At 38.1% G+C, this 22,760-nt stretch overlaps 1 protein-coding gene across 1 annotated transcript in view; it reads left to right on the top strand.

Moving 5' to 3' along the window:
• The window catches only part of THADA (THADA armadillo repeat containing), a 307,383-nt gene that overhangs the window by 117,629 nt on the left and 166,994 nt on the right, over positions 1-22,760 (top strand). Inside the window, exon 28 of the mRNA XM_074949353.1 lies at positions 4,265-4,396. Within this exon, the coding sequence (XP_074805454.1) occupies positions 4,265-4,396 (132 nt within the window). The remainder of the gene's footprint in view (positions 1-4,264; positions 4,397-22,760) is intronic.

Here is a 22,760-nt window from a genome sequence, read left to right as displayed (position 1 = left end):
AGATATGTCAAAGTGCAGAAATTCAAGATGGTCACCCTATCAGTGATCATCCCAGCATTGGAAGAAGGAGATTGGTTCTCGGCCCTCAACCTTCAAGACTCATACTTCCACATTTCTATCATACTAAGTCACAGGTATGCACTCAAAGTTATGCTGGGCCAGGACCAGTACAGAGTACTCCCTTTGGGCCTCTCATCGGCCCTGGGGGTGTTTGGCCAAGGTTCTCTCGGTAGTAGCAGCCCACTTACATTCTCAGAGCATAATGATTTATCCCTACCGGGATGATTGCCTTCTCAGGGCATGGTCCTGCACAGAGGCCCAATGAGTCACTCAGACCACGTGGGACCTGTTTCTGAATATGGGCCTACAGATCAAAGAACAAAAATTGACCTTAACACCTGTTCAAAGGCTAGAATTCATAGGAGCCCACCTCGACTCCATTCAGGCAAGGGCACTCCTTCCACATCATAGATTTCTCAGTCTCTCCTCGTTGATAGAGACAGTACAATCCAGCCCCCAACTCTTGGCCAGATATTGCCTTCAGCTTCTGGGGCACATGGCCCCGGGCGCATCGGTAATTGCTCAGGCTACTACACATGAGATGCCTCCAAGCATGATTTGGTTCAGTTTACAGGATGAACAGAGACAACGCAGGCAAGCTTCTATCGATGCCCACTAGGGTCAAGCAATCCTTAGACTGGTGGAAGGACCCAGTAAACGTCTGTACAAGAATCCTGTTTGCTTAGTCTTCCTCATCCCATCTCCTGACCGCCAGTGCATCACTCATAGGCTGGGGAGTGCATCTCAGTGATGGCACAGTACAGGACAAATGATCTCCAGCCGCGCTGTGCCTCCACATTAACCTGTTTGAGCGCAGAGTGGTCAGAAATGCATGAGCTCACTTCCTCCCGCTGATCAAGGACACGCAAAGAAAGGTCATGACTAAGGCTGTGATTTAGACCTCCGTTACTTCAGCCAGTGCCTGCTGGGAGCTACAGGGTCCCCTGCTACCTGAGGAGGCAGGGAGCTGTGGGGTACCCCTGTGGCCCCAGGTGGCAGGAACAGCAGGCGGACTCCCCGCAGCTTCCAGCCACCGCGGGCTGCATGGGGGACCGCCACCGCTGCGAATGACAGGTGAACCCCCACAGTTCCCATCCACTGCGGGCAGCCGGGGGACCCCCAGAGCTCCCGGCCGGTGCAGGTGGCAGGGGGGACCCTTGCAGCTCGGAGCTGCCAATGGAAGGGGACCCTGGAGCTTTGAGCTCCCATGGGTGGTGGGAGCCCCCAGCTGCAGCTGCCCAGGCTCCTTATTTGGTCATGAATATTTTTCATAAAAGTCAGGGACAGGTCACGGGCTTCTGTGAATTTTTCATTATTGCCCATGACCTGTCCATGATTTTTATTTAAAAATATCCCTGACAAAATCTTAGCCTTAGTCATGATGGACAGGCTAGCTAACCAACAGGGAGGTGCCAGAGAAGGAGCTGAGGAAGAAATGCCCACGCATGCTGGCTAGCCTGATAGCAGGTGGGGAGCTGCGTGTCCATGGGTGGAACGGACTGCTATTGAAATTCTCTGATCAGCAGCGCAGGGGAGCACGCACACTTACAGTGAAGCACCAATAGGGTGCATCTCAAAGAACCATCATTACTGCACGCGGTGAGTAACGTCTTCCTATCAAAGTACAGCTCCAGTGAACTTCAGTTGCAGCCATGAGTTCAGCAATTCTGCAGATGTGGCTACGGGTGTCTCATGTTGAGCACCCAAAAATGAGGAAAACACAGTTTGTGTCCAACTGTGAATATTTTGGTTTAGGTGATTTGCCCAACATCACTTGGGAACTCTGGCACACATAGGGGTAGAATCCAGTTATCCAGGGCAGCATTTAGCTGTCTTGATTATGAGAACATACCTTGTCTTGTTCACTACACACCTTCCAGCCTCTTCAACAGGTGGGGCAGGGTTCTGACAGACAACAATGCTCTTCATTACATGACCCTGATTCATCCCCTAGAGCAGGTCCAGCCTGTGCAGAGAGAGGCATTGGTCCTCAGGAAAAAATAGTATGTGATCATGTAATTAAAGACTGTAATATTAGGCTTGGAAGGATTATTTTTACTGGTAAATGTCGGTAAACGTCAGTTTCACCGTAAACACACACAGTGATGAAAAAAATTTCCATTGATAGTGATCAAAATGTACAGTCAGAACAGTTCTGCTTGAGAACTTACTAGATTTTGATTTGAGGATATTTAGTTTGTATATTTTGACACACGATGTTGACAAAGTGTGTTTTAGTGAGGAGAAAGGTTTAACTTTTTGAATCTCAACGTCTATTGTCATGACACACAACTGAAAATTTAAATAGATAAAAAGAGGAACAAAATGCTTTAAAAAAAACAAAACAAAACTCTTGAATTCTTCCAAGCCTAATCCTAGTGCATATGCAGACAAATTAAGTTTGCATGTGCAACTTTAGTTCTAGCATTTCCTAACTTTTAAGTATTTGAATTTGGAACATTTAATAATGCTTTTTAATGTGTTTTTTGCATGCAATTTTCTAATTAAAAAAACCTGAAGAAACAGAATTTCTGTCATGTGGAACAATATTGACCTCAGCTTGGATCATGAGCTAGATTTGGACCTTTAGATCTGTACCACAGACCTCGACCATTTGAACTAACAGAGTAACTTGTAGTATTTGTAGGCTATTATCATTTATGAAGACCAGCCACTAGAAGTAAGTCTGACACATACTTTGCCAGTGGGTTTAACAGCTATTTGCTGACAACAGAAAAATGTAGAGACTCGGTACTCCTAGGTTCAGTTCCATGTTCTGGAGGGGAATGTGTTCCACTCCGGTGGCCTTGGTCTTGCTCTCCACCCCCTGGAGCCTATTGCCTCAGCTCCTGCTTTCCTCCCCCTCTGCTCTTAGATACACACCTTCCTCCATCTGCCATGCTTCCAACGCCCACAAATCTGGTTTTTAAATTTGTAAATCCTTAAATGTATTGAAATAAACTATGCCAATATGAGCACATTACATCATCATAACGGAATCTGTACTAGTTGATTGCACCAATTTAGTTGTATCAGTTTCTTCTACATCAGTATGATTAAATTGGTATAAAAACTGATTACACCTGCCTTAAAGCCTTTCCACTGAACAATCTAACTGGTCTTTTGCGTGTAATAGCTTGGCATGTTAGTTGGTTTGCCTGTCAGATTTAATATCAAAATATGCTTTATAGTTGTCTTTAGTTTTTAACTTGGGCTATATAGACACCAGCATGGGTAACGTAATCCATTCCAAAGTAAAATCTGCATGACAGCACATGCTAGTTTTCCTGCCTATCTGAAGATAGGTTTATTTTGTTCTCATGCTTTCATATTGTATTGATCGAACTTTCTCAATTTCCCAGTTCATTGGGAACTGTTACCTGTTCAGTTTCTTAAGTCATGTTAGACCAGGGGTGGCCAACCGGAGCCTGAGAAGGAGCCAGAATTTACCAATGTACATTGCCAAAGAGCCACAGTAATATGTCGGCAGCCCCCATCAGCTCCCCCGCCATCCCCAGCACCACCTGCCCGCCGGCAGCCCTGCCAATCAGCAGCACCTCCTCCTCCCTCCCCATGCCTCCTGCCAGCTGTTTCGCAGTGTACAGGAGGCTCTGGGATGAGGGGGGTGGAGCAAGTGTGCAGCAGGCTATGGGAAGGGGGCAGGAAGGGGTGGGGACCTTGGGGTAAGGGGTGGAGTGGAGGCGGGGCCTGGGGTTGAGCAGTGGAAAGTTGGCACCTGTAGCTCCAGCCCCGGAGTCAGCACCTATGCAAGGAGCTGCATATTAACTTCTAAAGAGCCGCATGTGGCTCCGGAGCCACAGGTTGGCCACCCCTGTGTTAGACAATAAGTATGTAATGTAATGCACCAGCTCTTTTGCCAACCTCTTCTGTTTCTTTCTTGGACTTCATCTTATTTTCCTAGAGTTGGTATATATAGAAAGGGATTTGATTGATTCACTGAGTTATATGGGTGTCTCATGCATGCATTTGAAATGAAATAACTCCTATCATGTGTAGGGCCCTATATTTAAAGATTGAAAGTTTTTGTTTGTTTGTTTTTAAGAGGAATAGTAGAAGGATGTGTAATTTACTTAAATTTCTACTTTGCAACATTTACTGATATACCAGGGGCAATTATTGGTGTTAGCAGACATGTTTAAAGATAATGTCTTTAACCAGATACCTCTCTTCATTTTTCATTTAGTGAAACTGGTGAGTTGAAGCTCCATCCAAGTTTGTTTCTTTTGCTTTTGATCCTGGGCAAGCTGTATCCTTCTCCAATGGATGGCACTTATTCAGCTCTCAGCATGGCACCTTTTGTTCCTTTTATTATGAGGTGAGGTACATATTTCAAAAGAATTTTGTATGCTTACTAGAAAACATTCTCTGGTGATTCTTCTTCATGTGAAAAGAATCATGGGTTTTTTATAGACTTTTCAGCATTATTCAAAATGCTTTGTAAATGTGTGAGTTACCATTTAGTTGAAATAACTCATGAAAAAAACTGTTACTTTAATAGTTGTTTGCAGTGTTGTTATAGCCATGTTTTGTCCCAGGATATTAGAGAGACAAGGTGTATGAGGCAATATCTTTTATTGGACTAACTTCTGTTGGTGAAAGAGACAAGCTTGTGAGCTACACAGCTGAAGAAGAGCTCTGTGTAGCTCACAAGCTTGTCTCTTTCACCAACAGAGGTTGGTACAATAAAAGCTATTCTGTCACACACCTGATCTTTGTTACTCTAATACTATATTAGATCAAAGTTCTTGATTACATATTAATACCTATTTTATTTTCACTGGGTTAAGAAAAAGACTAGGGTAAACAAATCTCATGCCAGTCACTGCAGGGATCAGAGACACTTTTCCCTCATCTACAGCATTGACAATTAATTGGTGAGCTGCATTGTGGGGTTTTTTAACTTTCATCTGAAGGATGATGTATGGTATGGTCACTACCAGAAACTGTACGCTAGAATTAATGGATGAACTTGATTGACTATGTTGTGATCGGGAGGGTAAATCTTATGCTGCTGAACTTTAAAAAGAATGTTTTCAACTCCTGCGGAATGGATTTAGATGTTCATTTCCCATTAAAAAATGATGGGAGTTGTATATTTAATCCACTGTGCATGGTGTGGGAAACATAATGCTAAAAAAAATTAATTGCTTCCATGTGGAGAGAGAATTATGGTTTTCAAATAATTTTTTTGCTCTTGAGTAATATGGTGAAAGAAAACAGGACTGGAGGTTGGGAAAGAAATGGGAATAGTTCTTAAGTACAGAGGAGGGCTTAAATGCCCTGCCAGCTGTGGTAAGATAGATTTTACAGTCCAAAATATTACTCCTTAAGATTGGAAAGTTCATTATTAAATCTATTCGAGCAATAAAAGAAGCTAAACATGTTTCTGCCCCAAGTCTTGTGATCATTATTTATTTAAGCTGTTATTTATAGTGGAAAACAATAGTAGCTCTACCTGTTTATCTCTCAGCAGATATGACATTAAAGCATAGTGTCTTGTATCCCACAGCGTTGCTCAGTGCTTGTAGGAATAAATTCAATTTACCATATACTGTTTCCAAAAACAAGAACTGAAATAACAGAAGTTTATCTAAAATATTTCTACCATTCCTGAATCTCAAACATTTATCTTTTGATCCATCTAGAGGTGCATTTATTAGTTAGGTCATTTAAGCTATATTCTGCCTTCATACTAGGGTGACCAGATGTCCTGTTTTTAAAGGGACAGTCCAGTTTTTTAGGACCTTTTTCTTATATAGGTGCCTATTATCCCCCCACCCCCGTCCTTTTCTTTTCACAGTTGCTGTCTGGTCACCCTACTTCATACCATATGCTACTTCACTGGAGTTTTATATATTGTCTAGAGTAGAAAACAGAGCCTGTCAAACATTCATTTATGCTATTTTTTCAGCTTACTTATTCTGTTTTTCATGTTCAGTCTGCATTCTGATTGGTTACTCTTAGCAAGAAACACATGTAAGCAACATAAAGCTTCAGCATTGCTGTCCTCCTTAACAACTGCTGTGAACATTTTTTTGGACCTGTCAGCATTATGACTTTTCACAGGGATGTTATGGAACAAATAAAATATATTTGAAGAGAAAACTCAAGACATTAAGAGATCTGTATCACCAGGGACTTGCCTTCCTTAACTCCTATTGACTGCAAGGATGTCTGTAATACCAGTAGTGAAGAGGGCAAAGAGATTTGTTTTTAAGATTTTCTTTCTGTTGAACATGGGCAATAAATTAATTACACTTTTAAGAAATTGGTCTAAGACTAGAGAAAACTTGTTACATCTTTCAGAAAGCAAGTTTGGTCAGACTTTGAGAGGTAAATTTCCTGTCTGATACTTAGCAAAGTGCTGACTTTTTACAGCCGTCTGGAGCTATACTGAAAACACTGCAGCCTTTTTTAACAATCACTTTGTGTTCAACCTGAAATTCTTGATTGCGTATCATTATATAATTTGTTTTTTTTTTAAATGTACATAAACACTTCTGTGGCTAATGAGTTCCTTTCAACCTCTGTGTGCATTATCTGTGATTTACAGAGGTGAATCACCATGGGAAGGATACTTTAATTTCTTCCTTTACATTTTCCCCTTGCACAAGGGCAAATGAGCCAAAGTAAAAGTACCTCTTTCCTGAACATTTCTGATTCCTATTAAGATTGCAGGTGCCAGTGCAGATTGTTGTGAAGTAATTCTAAGTGAGGATCAAAGAGAAAGTATAGTCTCAAAGGATGTTAATCAACAGTATACTAAACCAGCATACGTTAGTCATCCTTTGAATCTCCAGTGTAGATATATTCATCTATATATATAAATGTGTGTGTATATAATTACTTTGCAATCCAATATAATTATAAAATATAATTGCAATATTTTACACATCGTATAGTTTTATATGATTTCAAGTCCTGTAGAGCTCTCTCATCATATTTTCTAGAGTATAGATACTATATATGCAACAAGAGAAAGTGGGAATGAATGAACAGTATAACGTAGCTGACCTTTATCCCTACACGCAATAAAGTGGCATTCATTTATTGATCTGAGAGAATGAACTGAGTACTTGGTGTGTTTGCAAGCAAACAGGCAGCTCCCTTAGCAATACTGTACTTGCTTGGAAGATTTCTAATTAGGCTTTTGAACAGTTTCAGTTAGCTAAAGTGGAATTTTCCATCTAGTGGGAGTAGAGTTAAGGTCGCTCTGACCGTGCTGAAATGAATTGCGCAATAGGAATAGGATTAAATGCTGCAAGGACAAATCTCGGTCTCCCTTTAATACATATACTTTCCACTCCCTGCTAACCTAGGACATTTGATTGCCTATCTACAGTTCTATTAAAAGTACTTGTTTTTTTTTCTCCAGATGTTTTATTTGGAAGAGAACACATTGATTCACAACTTATCATCTCACTTTTTAAGATTTTTGAAAGAAGTTGTTTTAGAGCTAGATATGTCTAACATACTGATTACTTTTTAGCATGATGGAATGTACAGAATGTTTTTGATTAACGAGGGAGGTAATCTGGAGGTGACATTTTAACTATAAAATGAAAACACTTCAAAAAAAAATTCTTAGCTGTTAAAGTGATCCAAATTTGAATGATGCTTGTATCCATGCCCTCCTCAATGGAACGTTATTCATGAAGTGCTTAGTGCCGAATATTCTTGGCTGAATTCTCCATGGGTATAAATCAGTGTTTCTCCATTGACTTTGGAGTGGTGGTGAGAATCTAGCCCTCTACTCTTAAGAGCAGATTTCAAAGCAGAGTCATGAGTAATAAAAATCATTAAAGTAAATGCATTCTGTGGAGAAAGTTTAATTAATAATACAGAAATCTTGCTAAGAATTTAATATTTTTAAAATGTTGGCATTATTACATCATGTGAAATCTGGTGATTGGATCTTTCTATCAAAGTGCATATTCTAACAGCTTGAAGGGTTGGAAAACCCCATAAAAGAAAATCACATGTGCCATTTTATTTTTGAAAGTGTGGTTTAATTCAGAGAACAGCTATTCCTTGTTTCTGCTTTACCTTTGTCCAAGTATTGCTCTACTACATTTTGATTTTGAACATAAAGTATAGTAAGCTTGGAGAGAGTGTAGAGGGTGCCTGACTCAAGTACAGAGGAGAGGAATGCTACTCTGGGATGGGGAGAAGTAGTGGTTTGCAACAAAGAGCCAGGGGTGTGTGGGAGGGAGATGCAAGTGAGACTGGAGTCATGTGGCGGTGGAGGGGCGTAGGAGAGAGAGAGAAAAACAGGGACTGACAGTTATTGGACTGGTGGGGCAAGGAGACAGGGACTGGGAACCAGGGTGGGAAGCTGCAAGCCAGAGCGGGAGGAGGAAGGCTGAGTCCGAAAAGTGCTAGGTAGGGCATAAGAACCTAAATAGAGAGGTACTTGTAGGTGGGCCTGGGAAAATAGCTCCAAGATCTGTACATATGTGAATCCAAACCTTTACTAAGAGGGTGCTAAGGGTCTTCAGGATTAGTGACGGCACAGAGCCTACTTTGCAGGTTTGCAGCCTGCCTGGAGGATGGGGGTGGAGCCCTTCCACTATAGCTTGATTAATTGCGTTTTATGAAGTGTGTGTGAGAGATGGGCTTTTTCACATTAAGGGTATGTCTGCTAAAGGTTGCTCTTTTCAACTTGAGATAACTAATTTCCAGTTGACACAGATTAACTGTCAGGCTTGCACGCTATTAGCTTGGATGCTCCACAAACATTTATTGCAGGTTTGCGGCCTCAGTTAACTCAGGTTTTTAAAAAACTCAGACAAAACCCTGTAATATAGATGTACGCTATGTGGTTTGAGCTACAGCTGTAGTATACTTACATAATTTAATATTCCAGAAGTTAACTACGTTCTGAACTGTACTTATCCAAATAATGACCGTAAGCAAGAAATAGCTAGCTGTTTTGAAACTAAATTAGACTAGCACAGAGTATTTTGTAGGTATATTGAACATTAATAATTTAGGAGTGAACTACAAGCTTGATACAAGAGAGATGGTTCTTTCCAGTTAACAGTCTAAAAGGAGTTTCACTCCTAAGAGTCCTATCAAAAGCTATTCAGAGATTAATTAGCCTGTCGTGTGTGTCTGAGCCAATATTTGATAAACTATTTTAAGCAACATGACGGTATTACTGAAATATTATCTTGTGTATTGAAATACGTATTTGTTCTAGTTCTTGTAGAAATACGAGCATGAATAGTAATGTATTATAGTTAATACTGTAATGTAATTGTTTATGGCTAGGACAAGTCAAAGCTTACCTTAGAATCACCTTCAGTTGTGCCTTGTTGATGGTTTGTATATAGAATGAATTTCCTCTTAATGGGCTTTCTGATCAGTCAAATATTTTTTCTGATGTTGAATAACTTCACCATAAAGAGATGTAATCAATTTGTTCCCCAAACACAGTTTTTAAAATATTATAGGTATATTAAATATGTATGCTGTAATTATCATCATAGCGCCTAGGAGCCCAGCCATGGACCAGCTATCTTGTACTGAGTGATGTTCTAACTGTATTAATTGTGCTGACTTGCAGTGAACGGATTTGTCTCACTAGCTGGTTTTCACTTCACTAACTCACAGTTGCCATTCCAAAATATCTACTTTGTCACACTATATCACCTGTATTTCTCTATCCTTCTCCAGGCATTTTTCTTCAACTATCCTCAGCCCCACCATTCACCTTCCCAAATTCCCTGTATCTTCTCTCCTGTCTTCATTGCTCTGTTCACCCCAATTCCATACATGTAAGGGGAAAGATATCATCACAATAATGATTAACAGCTATCACTTCTGAACAATAAATTAAATTACTTTTAAAAACCATGGAGCCTCCAAGATGCCCTGACAAAGCAGATAATCTCATTGTAACCATTGTGTTACCATCCCTGTAAACCGTTGTTGTAAACCACTTATTTTGTTACATCTAAGCTTGGTGAGTAAGGGTTTGCAGGATTGGGCACTTGAATTGTAAGCTTGTTGGAGGAGGGACCGTGGCCCAGTTTTCAGAAGTTTTGAGTATCCATAACGTACATGGACTTTTTAATTCAGACCAGCCTGTGCCATGGCTCTTATTTATCGAAAGGAACCATCAGGTCTCTCTAAATACTAATTTTTGTTATTTTCATAAACACTCTTCATTATTTTTAAAAGGAAATTATTATGAATCTTCATTAACAAGTGGTTCATTTTTTTTATTTTGTATTTAGAGAAACTTAACCTCCATAGCCAGCTTGTATTGCTTAGGTAGCATTATCACTCACATGCAATAACATCAGTAACTTATGGTAAATTGTTTGTCAATAAGTGCCTGATATTGCTCCTATTGAAGTTAGTGGCAAAACTCTCATTCACTCCATAGGGACCAGGTCTGGGCCCAGAATGAGTAACAGAGCAACAAACTCAAAATGAAAAGTGTTTGTAAGGCTATAAAGTACAGTCAACATTTTCAAATTTAGGTGCCTAAAGTTAGACTCCTAAATTTGTCTTTAGGTACCGAAATAGAAGTGGCCTGATTTTCAGATATGCTAAGTACTCACAGTTTGCTTTTGAACTCAATAGCTACCATAGAAGGGAGAAGCTACATAATCTCACAAAGAGAAAAGTAAACTACTGCAGATCTTGTCCTGTCCTGAGATATCTACAGTACGTTTTTTGAGATTCTGTAATTTTATTGAAAACTTTGTTAGTAACTGTAGTTAGGAAAAATATTTCTGCAAACATTTTTGGTGTCTCAGCTATTGTAATTGCTTATTACAATAAATAATATTCCTTATTTATTTATTTATTTTATTTGTTCGTTTTTTAAAAAAAGTAGATTCTCTGATTTTTTTTCTTATGTGCAGTTGCTTATGTTGACTTAACTATTTTGTCCTGTATCTGACTGGTACAGCATTTAACTGACTTTCTCACCTCCAAACCCTAGTACCCTTTTGAGAAGTGGCCAATGTAGATTGCTACAGAGCTGTGTAACCATGTGGCTGTCCCTATCTTACAGCCTTTTTCTTTTTGCTGTTTTTTATCATGTTGTAGTACCAACAGGAAACTTGATGCCAAAAACCTGCCTGATTGCAACTGCCAATGCTATGAGATAGGGGAATTTTATCAACAACCAACAGAAATTTCTGTTGGGATAAATGTTCAGCGTGATATGAAGGGAAATAGACTTGTTAAAGCCAGTCTTACATTAATACAACTGTTGTGAGTTACTATTGTTAATTTAAAGTCTGTCCCTGAATCTCTGTGTTAAAATGTATACATCCTCCATTTTTGTTTTTCTTATATTATCTGGTCCACATGATTGGTTTAAGTTGTAATTGGCTGGAATTATTTTTTTATTTGGAATCAGAATATTGCAAAATATTAGAAATATTCAGTTCTTGCTAAGGAAGCTCGCAGGGCCCATTTGTTATTTTACTACAACAGCAACTATCATCTTGAGTGCAGTTTGGGCTTCCAAAACCTATAACCTGATGTAAGTACAGAGAAAATATATAGATGTAGATACATAATATAAAAATCATGTATATCCAGTTGTAAAATGTGGATTTTTTACATTTGTATTATGTTTTTCTATGCTAAATCCTTATTGTGAGAGCACGTTTGTATGTATTTTTGTTTGGTGCAAAACCTTCTTGGACAATAGTATAAATATTTCCTTTGATGGGCCAAGGATGAGTAGTTCATTTGAGATGGAACAAAGTGACAAATAGACTATCAAAACAAAGCTAGTAAAAAATATGCTACTCTTAAGTGTTATCTTTTGAGTATAGTAGCAAGTGTTTGAAGAAGTGATCAGATCTACACATAACTCTCAAATGTATCTGAAAACACAATTTTTGGAAGCTAGTGGCAGCCATTGGCATGCCCATTTCTGGGTATCGTGTTTCTCTGAGCAGTCCTGTTTGCAAAGAGTTGGTAATGAGGGTGAATATATTTCCAGAAGATTTCAATTTATTCTTCGCCCCCACCAAGCCTTTCTTTTACTGCACTAACTGTTAGTATATATTTCTCATATTTGTCACGAGCAGCTTTTCCTTTATTAATGTTATCACTGACATCCAGGCTTATTTCTTTTAGAAATAGACTTATAGAAGAAATTTGAACAACTCTCCATACAACAAACATAAAAACTGAACTGTGCTTTTAAATTGATTTGCATAGCGGCAGTGGTTGAGCAGACAGTGAAATGTTTACTTTCTGTTGATTTGTATATGGGAGAGATGCTTGCACTGCTCATCTAAAGTGGGCATGATTTTCTGACTTCTAAGAGAAATATATACTAAATGTCAGTGCAATAGGAGAAAGGCTTATTGGAAATGATAGGATAAATTAAAATCTTCTGGAAATATTTGCTTTAATCTTGAATATAGGTTTTCCTCTTAGATGTTGTAACTTGCTGTATTTAATTTACACAATTAAGTCACAGTCCAGCAAAGCACTCAAGGACAAGCTTAACTTTAAGCACAGGAGTAGTCCAGTGAAATTAGTAGTCTACTCCTGTGCTTAAAGTTGACATTTGATTAAGTGCTTTGCTGGACCAGAGACATTTAGTCACATAATCTTCCTTCACAACAGTATACACAGGAAAGGGCAGAAAAATAGAAGGGAATAAAAGCATGCCATGCAAATGACTATAACAAAATAAAAGAGAGACAAGGTGGGTGAGGGTAATATCTTTTAGTGGATCAATTTCTGTTTGACAACTGGAGCTACAGAGGTCTCTTCTTCAGGTGTGGGAAAAGTACTCAGGGTGGCACAGCTAAATACGAGGTGGAACAGATTGTTTAGCATAAGTAGTTAACACATATTGTAACAAAATAATTCATTAATCACAAGACTAAAATCAATAGTGATATTTTAAAAGTTTCATTATTATAAAAAGCAAAAAAAAAAAATCTGAGCTTCTGAGAAAAATCTGTATCAATGGAGCTGTTCAGTAGGCACTCTTGAACTATTGTAGAGGGTGGGCCACATATATGGAATGGGGAAAAGTTTTGGAAGAATCTAACACCTCTGGCTGCTGACCTACTTTGCCATGGTTGTAATGGTACGTTAAAGTAAGAAAATTAATCTTGGCATGTCCTCAGCTGCAATCAGTTCAAGCACGTAAACTCTTTTCAAAGGAATGAGATTTAAGTTATTGTTTAACCTATATAGTTATTTTAAAAATAAATAAAAGGTTACAGACATTACTGCAGAAAATTGTGTTTTGTTGTGGGTTTTGCTAACTAATTGTTACAGTAATAAGTGTTGTATAGTTCTTCCCATGATTCTGCATTTGTGAAACATAATAGTAGTTTGTTTTTACAGGTTATCAAAATTAAAATGCAGTTTTGAATAACAAGTGTTCTTTTATTTTCTCCATGTTTCCTTTTACACAATCTCAAGTTGGCAGAATTTTTGTTTCTCTGGCAGGGTATCAGCCAAATACTAAGAAAAGGAATCTACAGTTAACCCCATGTGACTTCAACAACTTGCTAAATAAATCTACTTGAAGTTATGGTTGTCATTGAGACATTGCTGGGGATTTCTTGACAGCAAAAGCAAAAAAAAAAGATTGAACTGAAATAGAGAATCCCAGCAGATGATGTAATAAATCTGAATTTGAAGAGAAAATACTTCTATGGAATATGAAACTTTATTTACTTTCTTCCTAGGGTCCCTTAAGTGTGAGGGGTGCAGGTGGGAGAGACTTGGGCTTTTAGTATAACTTGTTGACCTATTTCACAAATAGAAAAAGCCTGTGTAGTTCGCCTACAAGCTTTCTGTGCTACTAATGTATACTACAGTATAACTGATTTTAAGTGCTTATGAGAAGAGTATTGCCTAATGTTTTTTTATCTTATTCATCTGTGCTTTTCCAAGCTGTGCTGTATTGGAAGAGTAAACTATTTACTACAGATACAGAGACTAGAAACTTATGCAACTGTTAAAAAACCCAAACCCAGTCCTTTAAAAATCTTTTAACATAAATTCAAGGATATATTCGTGCCTAAGAACTGCGGAAAAACATTTATATTCCACCTAATCTGTTTCTACCTTTGGCTTTGATGTTGGGGCCCCTTTTTTATTTGACTAAATTGATGTATTGTTGTAAAGTATGTAAATTGTTACTACTGTTGAGTCATTGAGTCCCTGCTTTTCTTTATTCTTTGTCAAGAAAAAAAATTGACAAAAATGGAAAGTAAATACTGCATTTTCAATCAACTTATTTCAGATTAAAGTACAAATGCGCTCAGACCAATTATAATGCATATGAATCCCAGCAATGAGCAACTGAAGATTAAAAATTTGAGACTTGATTTGTCTCCCTTTGGATACATTAGTTCTTGGGTGATATAAAATTCCATATGGAGCCCTTTAAAGTACAATTAATATTGCTGTTTACTCTAGGATGATTTCATAGCTATGATCATTTATGAAGATATGTTTTTATTCATAAATTAAGTAAAAATTGAGTCTCTGAGAAGACAGGAGAGAAAAGAATTATTTGCGAAATCTATAGTTGCATAATACATTTGATCACAGCAAAAATTATTTTGTGACCCTAGCATATTATTTGTGGATACAAGAAATGCAGGAAAAGTCTCTCTAATATAAAATCAAAGATATTGTGTGCCAAGCAGGTTGTAGCCACTGTTGGGCAGGTAAAGGACACCACTGAAGGATTGAAATACATGCACATAGTAAACTGAAAATGAATCTCATTGCTCTACTCTTTTAATAGCCATACACAAATACCAAGGGCTCCCACAGTCATAATTCAAAATTGTGTATAGTTTGCTTCAGCCAGGTTCCAGAGAGGAAGTGGAAGGGCTCTTTGGTTCTCTTTTAAGCTTTAGTCCCCTCTCTCCTCAACACTATACCCAGATGTTTATGGGCCTGATCCAAATCCAGTTGAAGTCAATGGAGAGATCCCCATTGACTGTGAAACTTTGGATCAGACTCTGTATATCTTATGCCTCAAGAAACCAGCAACTTGCTTCCCCAATGAGGATTAGATTCTGTATAGAATCACTGACTTTCAAAAGTCATTTGACAGCCTTCATAGGTATACATTGTGGAATATTCTTCAGTCCTACAGAATCCCAGTGAAAGCCTTCAACATCAAGGCCACATACAGAGATGTGAAGTGCTCTGTAAGGGTAAACAACCAGATAGCAGAGTGGTTCATTGTGGACACTGGCATGAAAGAAGGCGGCATTTTATTTCCACTGTTAAGAGCTGTAGATTTACTAAAATGTTGGACAGAAAACTAGATGCCTTCTAGGTATTTATCCTCTTAAGGAAAGATATTTTCTCATTGCTTTTCTCTAATATCAATGAGGAATCTAAGAGGAATCCTTAATCGTGTGGGTGTACCACAAAAATAAATGCCGATTAAAGATTCTGGGCATTGGAAAGCTTCTGTCGCCCGTGAAGAATCTAAGAAGTTACCAACCAGCAGCTCATGTCTACCAAAAGCAGAAGGAAGCGCTGGACATCTGTGGGGCATGTACTCTAGATGCCAAAACACGGACTGCCACGTCAACAAAAACTGTAAGAAGAATGCTTAGCAAGAAGGGCAGAATAGACTATTTCAACACCAAGGACAAATGGAAGCGGCAGCAAATGACAGAGAAATGGAAGAGGCTGGTTTTCGCCCTGTGTGCCAACATCGGCATGGGAAAGATGTAACACGGTGTAAATAGAATCACATATATTATCTTTCACTTGTTTTGAAATGCTAAAAGTATTCTCTAAAGCTAGTAGAGGAAAATGGAGAGCAGCTTGTAAACTTACACTGGGGAAATTGTGGTGGAGATTCAGGTTGTACCAGGGACAGAGAAGAATCAGTTCCCAGACATTCGAAGGGAGAAGGAAACAATATAGTGCCTTCTTTGGGCAAAGAATCCCCTCTTTCCCAGTAGGATTACATCCTGAGATAATGCTATTGTGAATAGTGTTGGCTGTGTGGGTATAGCATTTAGCTACTGCCCAGGTTGTACGTAATATTAAGAGAAATGGTAAAATGGTAATATACCATTTCTCTTAATTTCTATAAACCTATGCATTTGTAAGGAAAAAATGCAAATAATTATTTAGATTCCAGGGGTCATTGCTTTCATATTGGGTCAAATGACAAATGCAGAGTAGGCCAAGTTGAAGACCTCAAAGGTTTGATAATATCCCCTTAAGGAAAAATATTCTTTCATTGATTTTCTTTAATATGGAAATCAGAGGAATATCTAATAGTGGGGATGCACCACAAAAATATTTGTATAGTCAACTTACTATTCTTTTTACACCTAACTGCATAACATAGCTGTAGCATTGCTACCTTCAAAATTTGATTCAAATATTATGTCTTACAAGGGGCAGTTTAGCAACTTAAAAATGAATTATATTGAAGATGTATGAATAGAGTCTGGAGCAAAATCATTTGATCCGATTTGAAAAGGAAAGATAACTAGACGCTTTTACTTCATTTTTGTGAATGTCATTTTTGCAGGCGCTCTTTCACTCAGAACAGACAGTGCAGTGTAGTTGGGCTAGTAGCTGAATTTTAACACGACTAATTTTTTTCTAATAAGAACTTAATCCACTGCAAATTGAACAGTATATAAAAATAACTTTGGGTTCCTGAACAATTATTTAAAAACCAAGTGAACTCTTTGGTTAACTTTGGGTAAGGCTGGCAAGTGGTTGACCCAAAGACTAAAGTTCAATGTTTGTTCTAATTGGCAAAGTTGGCTATGCTCTACTGTTGTATTGGTTAGCAGTAGAAGTGCTGGGTTTGATATTTTATAAGGGAACTGTTCATCAGTTAATCTAAAGAACAAAGAGTACTCTAGGAGTGAAAGGGTGGGCCCAAGACAGAAGTGTATGGTGAGCATAAAAAAATGATGGAAATACTTGTCTGCTGTGGCATCATTTTGGCCGGGTAATTTGTATACTGCTGAGTGAGAGTGGGAGACTAAGTATATATTTTTGTTCTATATATATGAAAATGATGATTTATTCTTAACGTAAGGTACACCATTTTACAATTATTTTATTTCTCCAGATTACTAGCAAGTGGTAAGCAGGAAATACATGGTAGTTCCTATTATTGCATTAGGCATTGTTATGAAAGGATTGCATATGTGCATAGTGGCTAAAGCGGTTATTAAATGTGTTATTCTTATTTGGTAGTTACAGCTCTTCATTGTAGGTGTAATTTTACTTTATTCACAAACAAGTGAAACTTGTGTGTGACCTGTTGTTCCTCGTTTAGGTTTAAATAGTGTTGTTTGCTCACCACTTATAGTAATGGATGATGTACACAGGGCTCTGTTGTTGCCAAGGGTAGGGGAGGGGGAAAAGGAAATAATATAAGACTCCCATTTATGGGCTGCAGCATTCAACCTTCCCATGTGTCACCAGGCTCCATCTAAACTCCTTTGTTCCCACTCCTCCTCAACTTTCTCCTAGGAACATTTCAGATGCAACCTCCATTGTTTCCTGAGCTGCATGCGGATAGGCATGATTTGGGGTGGACCCCTACATGTCTGTATAGGGTCAGGATATAACATTACTTCTATTATTATTATTATTTTATTATTTGTATTAGCTTTCAGAGTTCCCTTTTTTCTCTGGTCATGCTGTATTTGATATGACTTAATGACAAATCTAGCATCAACATTAAAAGGATACTATTCACTTTTTAATGATTTTTTTAAAATGTTTTAAAACCTTTTCTAATCAAAATAAATCGATTCTGATAGAGTATGCTTTAAATAGCATGTACAGAATTTTGTTCTGTGTTTTTAAAAAGCCTGTTTTATAAAAACATTTATTAGAGGGCTTTTTCCTGCTCCCGCTGGGGTAAAGAAGGGACTTGGGTTGAATTTGAGATCAACACAGTGGTGTCCCTCCTTGATCTGCTCAAGTGCATGTTTGTTGTTTATTTGGTTCCAAACACCCTTTTTCATGGTTTGGTGAAAGTAGTACGCTTAAGGTTACTCCAGACCAGTATATGAGAACGTGATACCACTATTCTAGTTCATGAGACAGGAAGCACAACTAACTTTCTACTAACCAAACAGTGACATTGAGTATACATAAAGTACTGTCAGACACCGGAAACAAACTAAAAATAGAGGGGATTTTTCCTGCTAATTTTTCTTGGTCTGCAGTTTTTGGGATTGTAACGATGACTGGTACAAAATTTTCATGTGGAAACATGATTTTTCAAGTTAACTCTGTTCCTTTATATTTCTGTGACATAGCTAATGTGCAAATAGTGAGAAAAGTGTTTTACAAATGTTTGTTTTGTGGCTAATTTAGTAATCTGAGAATTGGTGAAAGTGAGAACTGCAGAAAAGGAACAGTTATAAATAGAAGTGAAGGAAACCATGCAAATAGGGAACACCTTAAATTCTTTTATAAAAATATATTTGAAGTACTTTTACTTTTTTTCTCGACTAATGTCCTGTCATTTTTACCATTAGAGTAATTAACTGAATGCTTTGAAGTGTGCTGGGGAGTATAAAACCTTTTCATATGTAGCCCAAGCTGCTGATAAAATTTATGGATTAAATCTTGCCAGTTTTAGCTGGTTTGTTCAGGATCTGAATATTTTCTAAGGTTGGCCAGTGCAGTGGAAATATGTTGAATCCATAATTAAACTTGCTGGAGTCTGTTCAGATTTATTGACTTTTTGTTCTTGATCATGAACTGTTTGAGGTAAATGTGTTACATTCAGTAGTTCTTTATGTATGTAGATGAACAGTACTGGTTTTCGCATGAAGTACTTATTTTGATAACTGTGTCTAGGACTAAAATTTACTTTCAATAGATGGATACAGAATTGAGATTCTCCATAGGTAGAAATGGAGCAGTGTATCATTTGAGGATTTTGCAAACTTTTCCAGTTGACTAGCATTTTGAGGTGTAATAAAATGAGGGTGGATATACCAGCATGTTTGTTAGCAGTTTTATAGTTGGACTGAGACATGATTTCACAATTTCCCTGTGACTCTTTGTAACATGTGTCCATAAAGAATATCAGATCCTCAAGACACAGATTAACTGTTTTTCAAATCAAAAGAAAATACCCATACTCCTTCCAAAACACTCCACTGCTCACACTTCTGGCCCATGAAGAAGATTGAAGAACCAAGCAGCCTTTGATAGGTTTTGGTCCCTTCACTTAATGTATTACTGGAAGACACTCAAACTGCAGTGATAAGCACAGTCTGAGAAACGATAAAGAACAGAATAGAATTTCAAATCTTAAAAATACCACAATTCAGTAATTGTGTCCTGTTCAGAATGGTTGGTGTCAGTTGGCAATGCACTGTTTTCATAAACGACTCTTGAAAAATGGTTCCTTAACATGGCCCAAATTTTACTGAGGACTGGTTTTACTGATTTTAGGTTTTACAACACAACAGTGCATTGTTTTACATTGTCACGGCCTTTTCAGAAGTTAGAAGGGCCAAGATTAATTTCTAAAATCTCAAAAAAGTTTGTATTCTGCTGAATACATTGAAATCTCTGAATACCACACAACTAGTGACACAGCTAGTTTACAACATGATGAATTCCCTCAGTCCTGAGCCACATCCTTGGAAGAAGCAAATAGATTCCCTCCCCTCCCCCCCCTTTATCAGCCAAAGGACTGCAAAGTCGCAGCACCTAAACTATTTTTGATTTGTTGTTCATTTTGTCAGAATGACTGCTTGCAGTCTAACCCCGAATCCAGCACACAAACCATTCTGAAGAGTAGTCAGCTTTCTTCTCAGAGAAGATCACATGTATACAGAATGGTCTATATGGGACCCAGGATGAGGTAAGCAATCACAAAATAAACAGCCTAGACTGCTCCTTTATGGAGATTGGTCAATTTGCACAAGTAGCGGTCTGTAATATGCTGAAAAACATTTGAGTTACTACCTGTGAGGTAGATTGTGTCCTTCCTGGCTGATGAAGGACAACAGAACACTCAAGCCACCTACCAACACAGATTGTCAGCATTTCCTTCCACAAAGGCTCCTAATGTGCAGCTGTCCAAGTAATACTTAAGAAACAGCTGCCCACCATCCTCACAACCTAGTAATTGGTATATTCACAGGGACTCTAAACTAGCATAACCTAGAGACTTATGTCCACAGATAACCTACTAAAAAGCACGAAACCACAGTGTCAAATTCTAATTGTTCAGGGGAAACCGTATTAGTTGTCCATTGTTTGTCTGTACAACAATGTTGTTGCATGTTTTACAGTATACTCTGTGTGGAGAAGAAAGTATTCAAAATGAAAAAAAGGCATTTAGCCTTCAGTAGAATGCCTCTCATCGACCCCTGTATAGTTTCCTGTTCTAACCATTACTTTGTTTTATAATTCTACAACCATCTACTGTTGATATTGGAAGTGTTCTTCAAAAAGTTTGAGTTCATTTTTAGCTCTGTTGAATCACTTTGAACCGGTAGATGTTTTTTCCGAACCACCTAAGTAATTTAGGAGCGCATGTCCTATTGAGTTGTCCTCCTTAGTCATGTAGGCACTTTTGAAAATCTCACACACTATCTTTCATTTGTCCCTTGAACATTCTCAGGTTTAGTGCTGCCTCTGTGGAAATGAGTGAAGGACAGGGACAGACAGGAAAATATCTATCCGCCAGTGAGAAAAGTTTGTAGCACTTTCTTCACTGGTGTCTACAATTTTCTGGTTTACCTCCATTGTGTTGCCAGGGTTTCAGGGAAACCTTCAGTATCTGTACCATGGATTTTTTTTTTAAATAGTCGGAGTGCCACAGTTTTTAAGCTTACCTTCCAATACAAAGGTTAAATACTTAGAGCACAACCAGTGAGGAAGCTTATTTGACTAATAAAGCTCATGGTAACAAGCCAAAAAGATTTTCCAGCTGCTACTTGTATATTTGTCTTTGTTTATACAATGTCAGGAAGAAAATCCCCCAGATGAATTGAGCAGAAAGATCAAACTGAGATTAAAATGAAATCCCATTTGTTGAATCCAACTTCATTGCTAATGAACTAGCAATTCATTGCTAATGAACTTTTTGTATATGTTCTTTATTTATTTTTAACCTTAAAGTACTAGGTTTCACTACAGATGCAAATAGAGTTAAAATAATTGCCACTGTCATTTTTATCTTTAGAGAATGTTCCTGATTTGACTGGTCAGATCATTTCCCATGTTCATTATAAATTGCCAGGAGGAAGAAGTATTTGTATAGACAGGTGCTCTAGAGTCAGATATTGAGGGTCTCCTTTATGACTGATATAACAAGGAAGCAAGACTTGCCTCTCAAAGCTGGAATTTTATGATTTGTTTACATTTGCCTGACTCTTGTGTTTGAGGTCACTCCTCCCATTTTCCGATAATAAAACTCTTTTGAGTTAAGTTACTGATAACAAGTGATGGCTGAGTGAGAGACAATAGCAGTCAAAATGTCACATTCCCTAAGTCTAAAGTAGCCCTATTGGTTAAGGAATAAACTATGAGGGTATACATTATGAAGTTCATTTGTAAACCTCTCGTGTGGTTAAGGCATGAAGCCAAGTACCTTCAAAACACCTGAGTTGTATAGATCAGGTGCCTTCAGGCAGTCAAGTTCATCGACAGGTTACTAGTTGTCACCCTGTTGTGATATATTATGGTGTTTAAAAATGAGAGAGAGAGAGAGAGAGAGCTTTTGGCATATTACCAATAGTATATTTTGAAAAAATAAATATTTTTCTATGCATTCTTATGCCAGAAAAAGTAGCTCTTAGGAAAGAGAACAAATATAAGAGAAGTTATTTACTATACAGATGAACCTTCTTAGTACTGATTTTGCTTCTTTGAAAAGCAAATAATTGTAACAGAACTCTGTGACCTTATTCTGTTTCTAAGTAAGAATTTAATATAGTGCTCTCAGGAGGCTTCATATTATTAAGATTTCAGTACTTTTGCAAATATGTATATTACCATATATTTACTAATATACTGTTAGATGTTATCATAGTTTACATGTGTCAAGATAAACAAAGTGCTTTTTATTATGCAGTATCCTTCATTTTTAAAGTTTTGATTATTTAAGTCCAAAAATTGAGCCTTCCCCAAGTGGGTCTTCAAGTCATCAGCGCATGTTAGCAAGGCTCTGTTGTACAGTAGATCACATCAACAGGTTTAGGGGAAACACTGAGTGCCAGATCTAGTAGCAGATTTCCATTCCAGACCACTATGCCTGACCTCCTGCACATTGCAGGCCTCAAAACCTCACCCACCCACTCCTGTAATAGACCCGTGACCTCTGCATGAGTTACTTAGCTCCTCAAATCATGATTTAAAGACTTCAAGTGACAAAGAAGCTACCATTTATTCTCATTTAAACCAGCAAGTGACTCATGCTTCAGAGGAAAGCAAAAAACTCCCAGGGTCTCTGCCAATCTGATGTGGGGGCAAATTCCTTCCTGACCCTAAATATGGTGAGCAGTTAGACCCCTGAGCAAGTCAGCAAGTCCCACCTGCTAGACACCTGGGAAAGAATTCTCCGTAGTGACTCAGAGCCCTCCCCATCTAGAGTCCCATCTCTGGCTGTTGGAAATATTTGTTACTCGCAGTTGAAAATGGGCCTCATTCCATTATAGGCAACCTTGCCATACCATCCCCTCCAT

This window comes from Natator depressus, chromosome 3, assembly GCF_965152275.1.
Source record: "Natator depressus isolate rNatDep1 chromosome 3, rNatDep2.hap1, whole genome shotgun sequence".
Taxonomy (NCBI): Eukaryota; Metazoa; Chordata; order Testudines; family Cheloniidae; genus Natator; species Natator depressus.
This window is presented reverse-complemented; position numbering and strand designations above follow the sequence as displayed.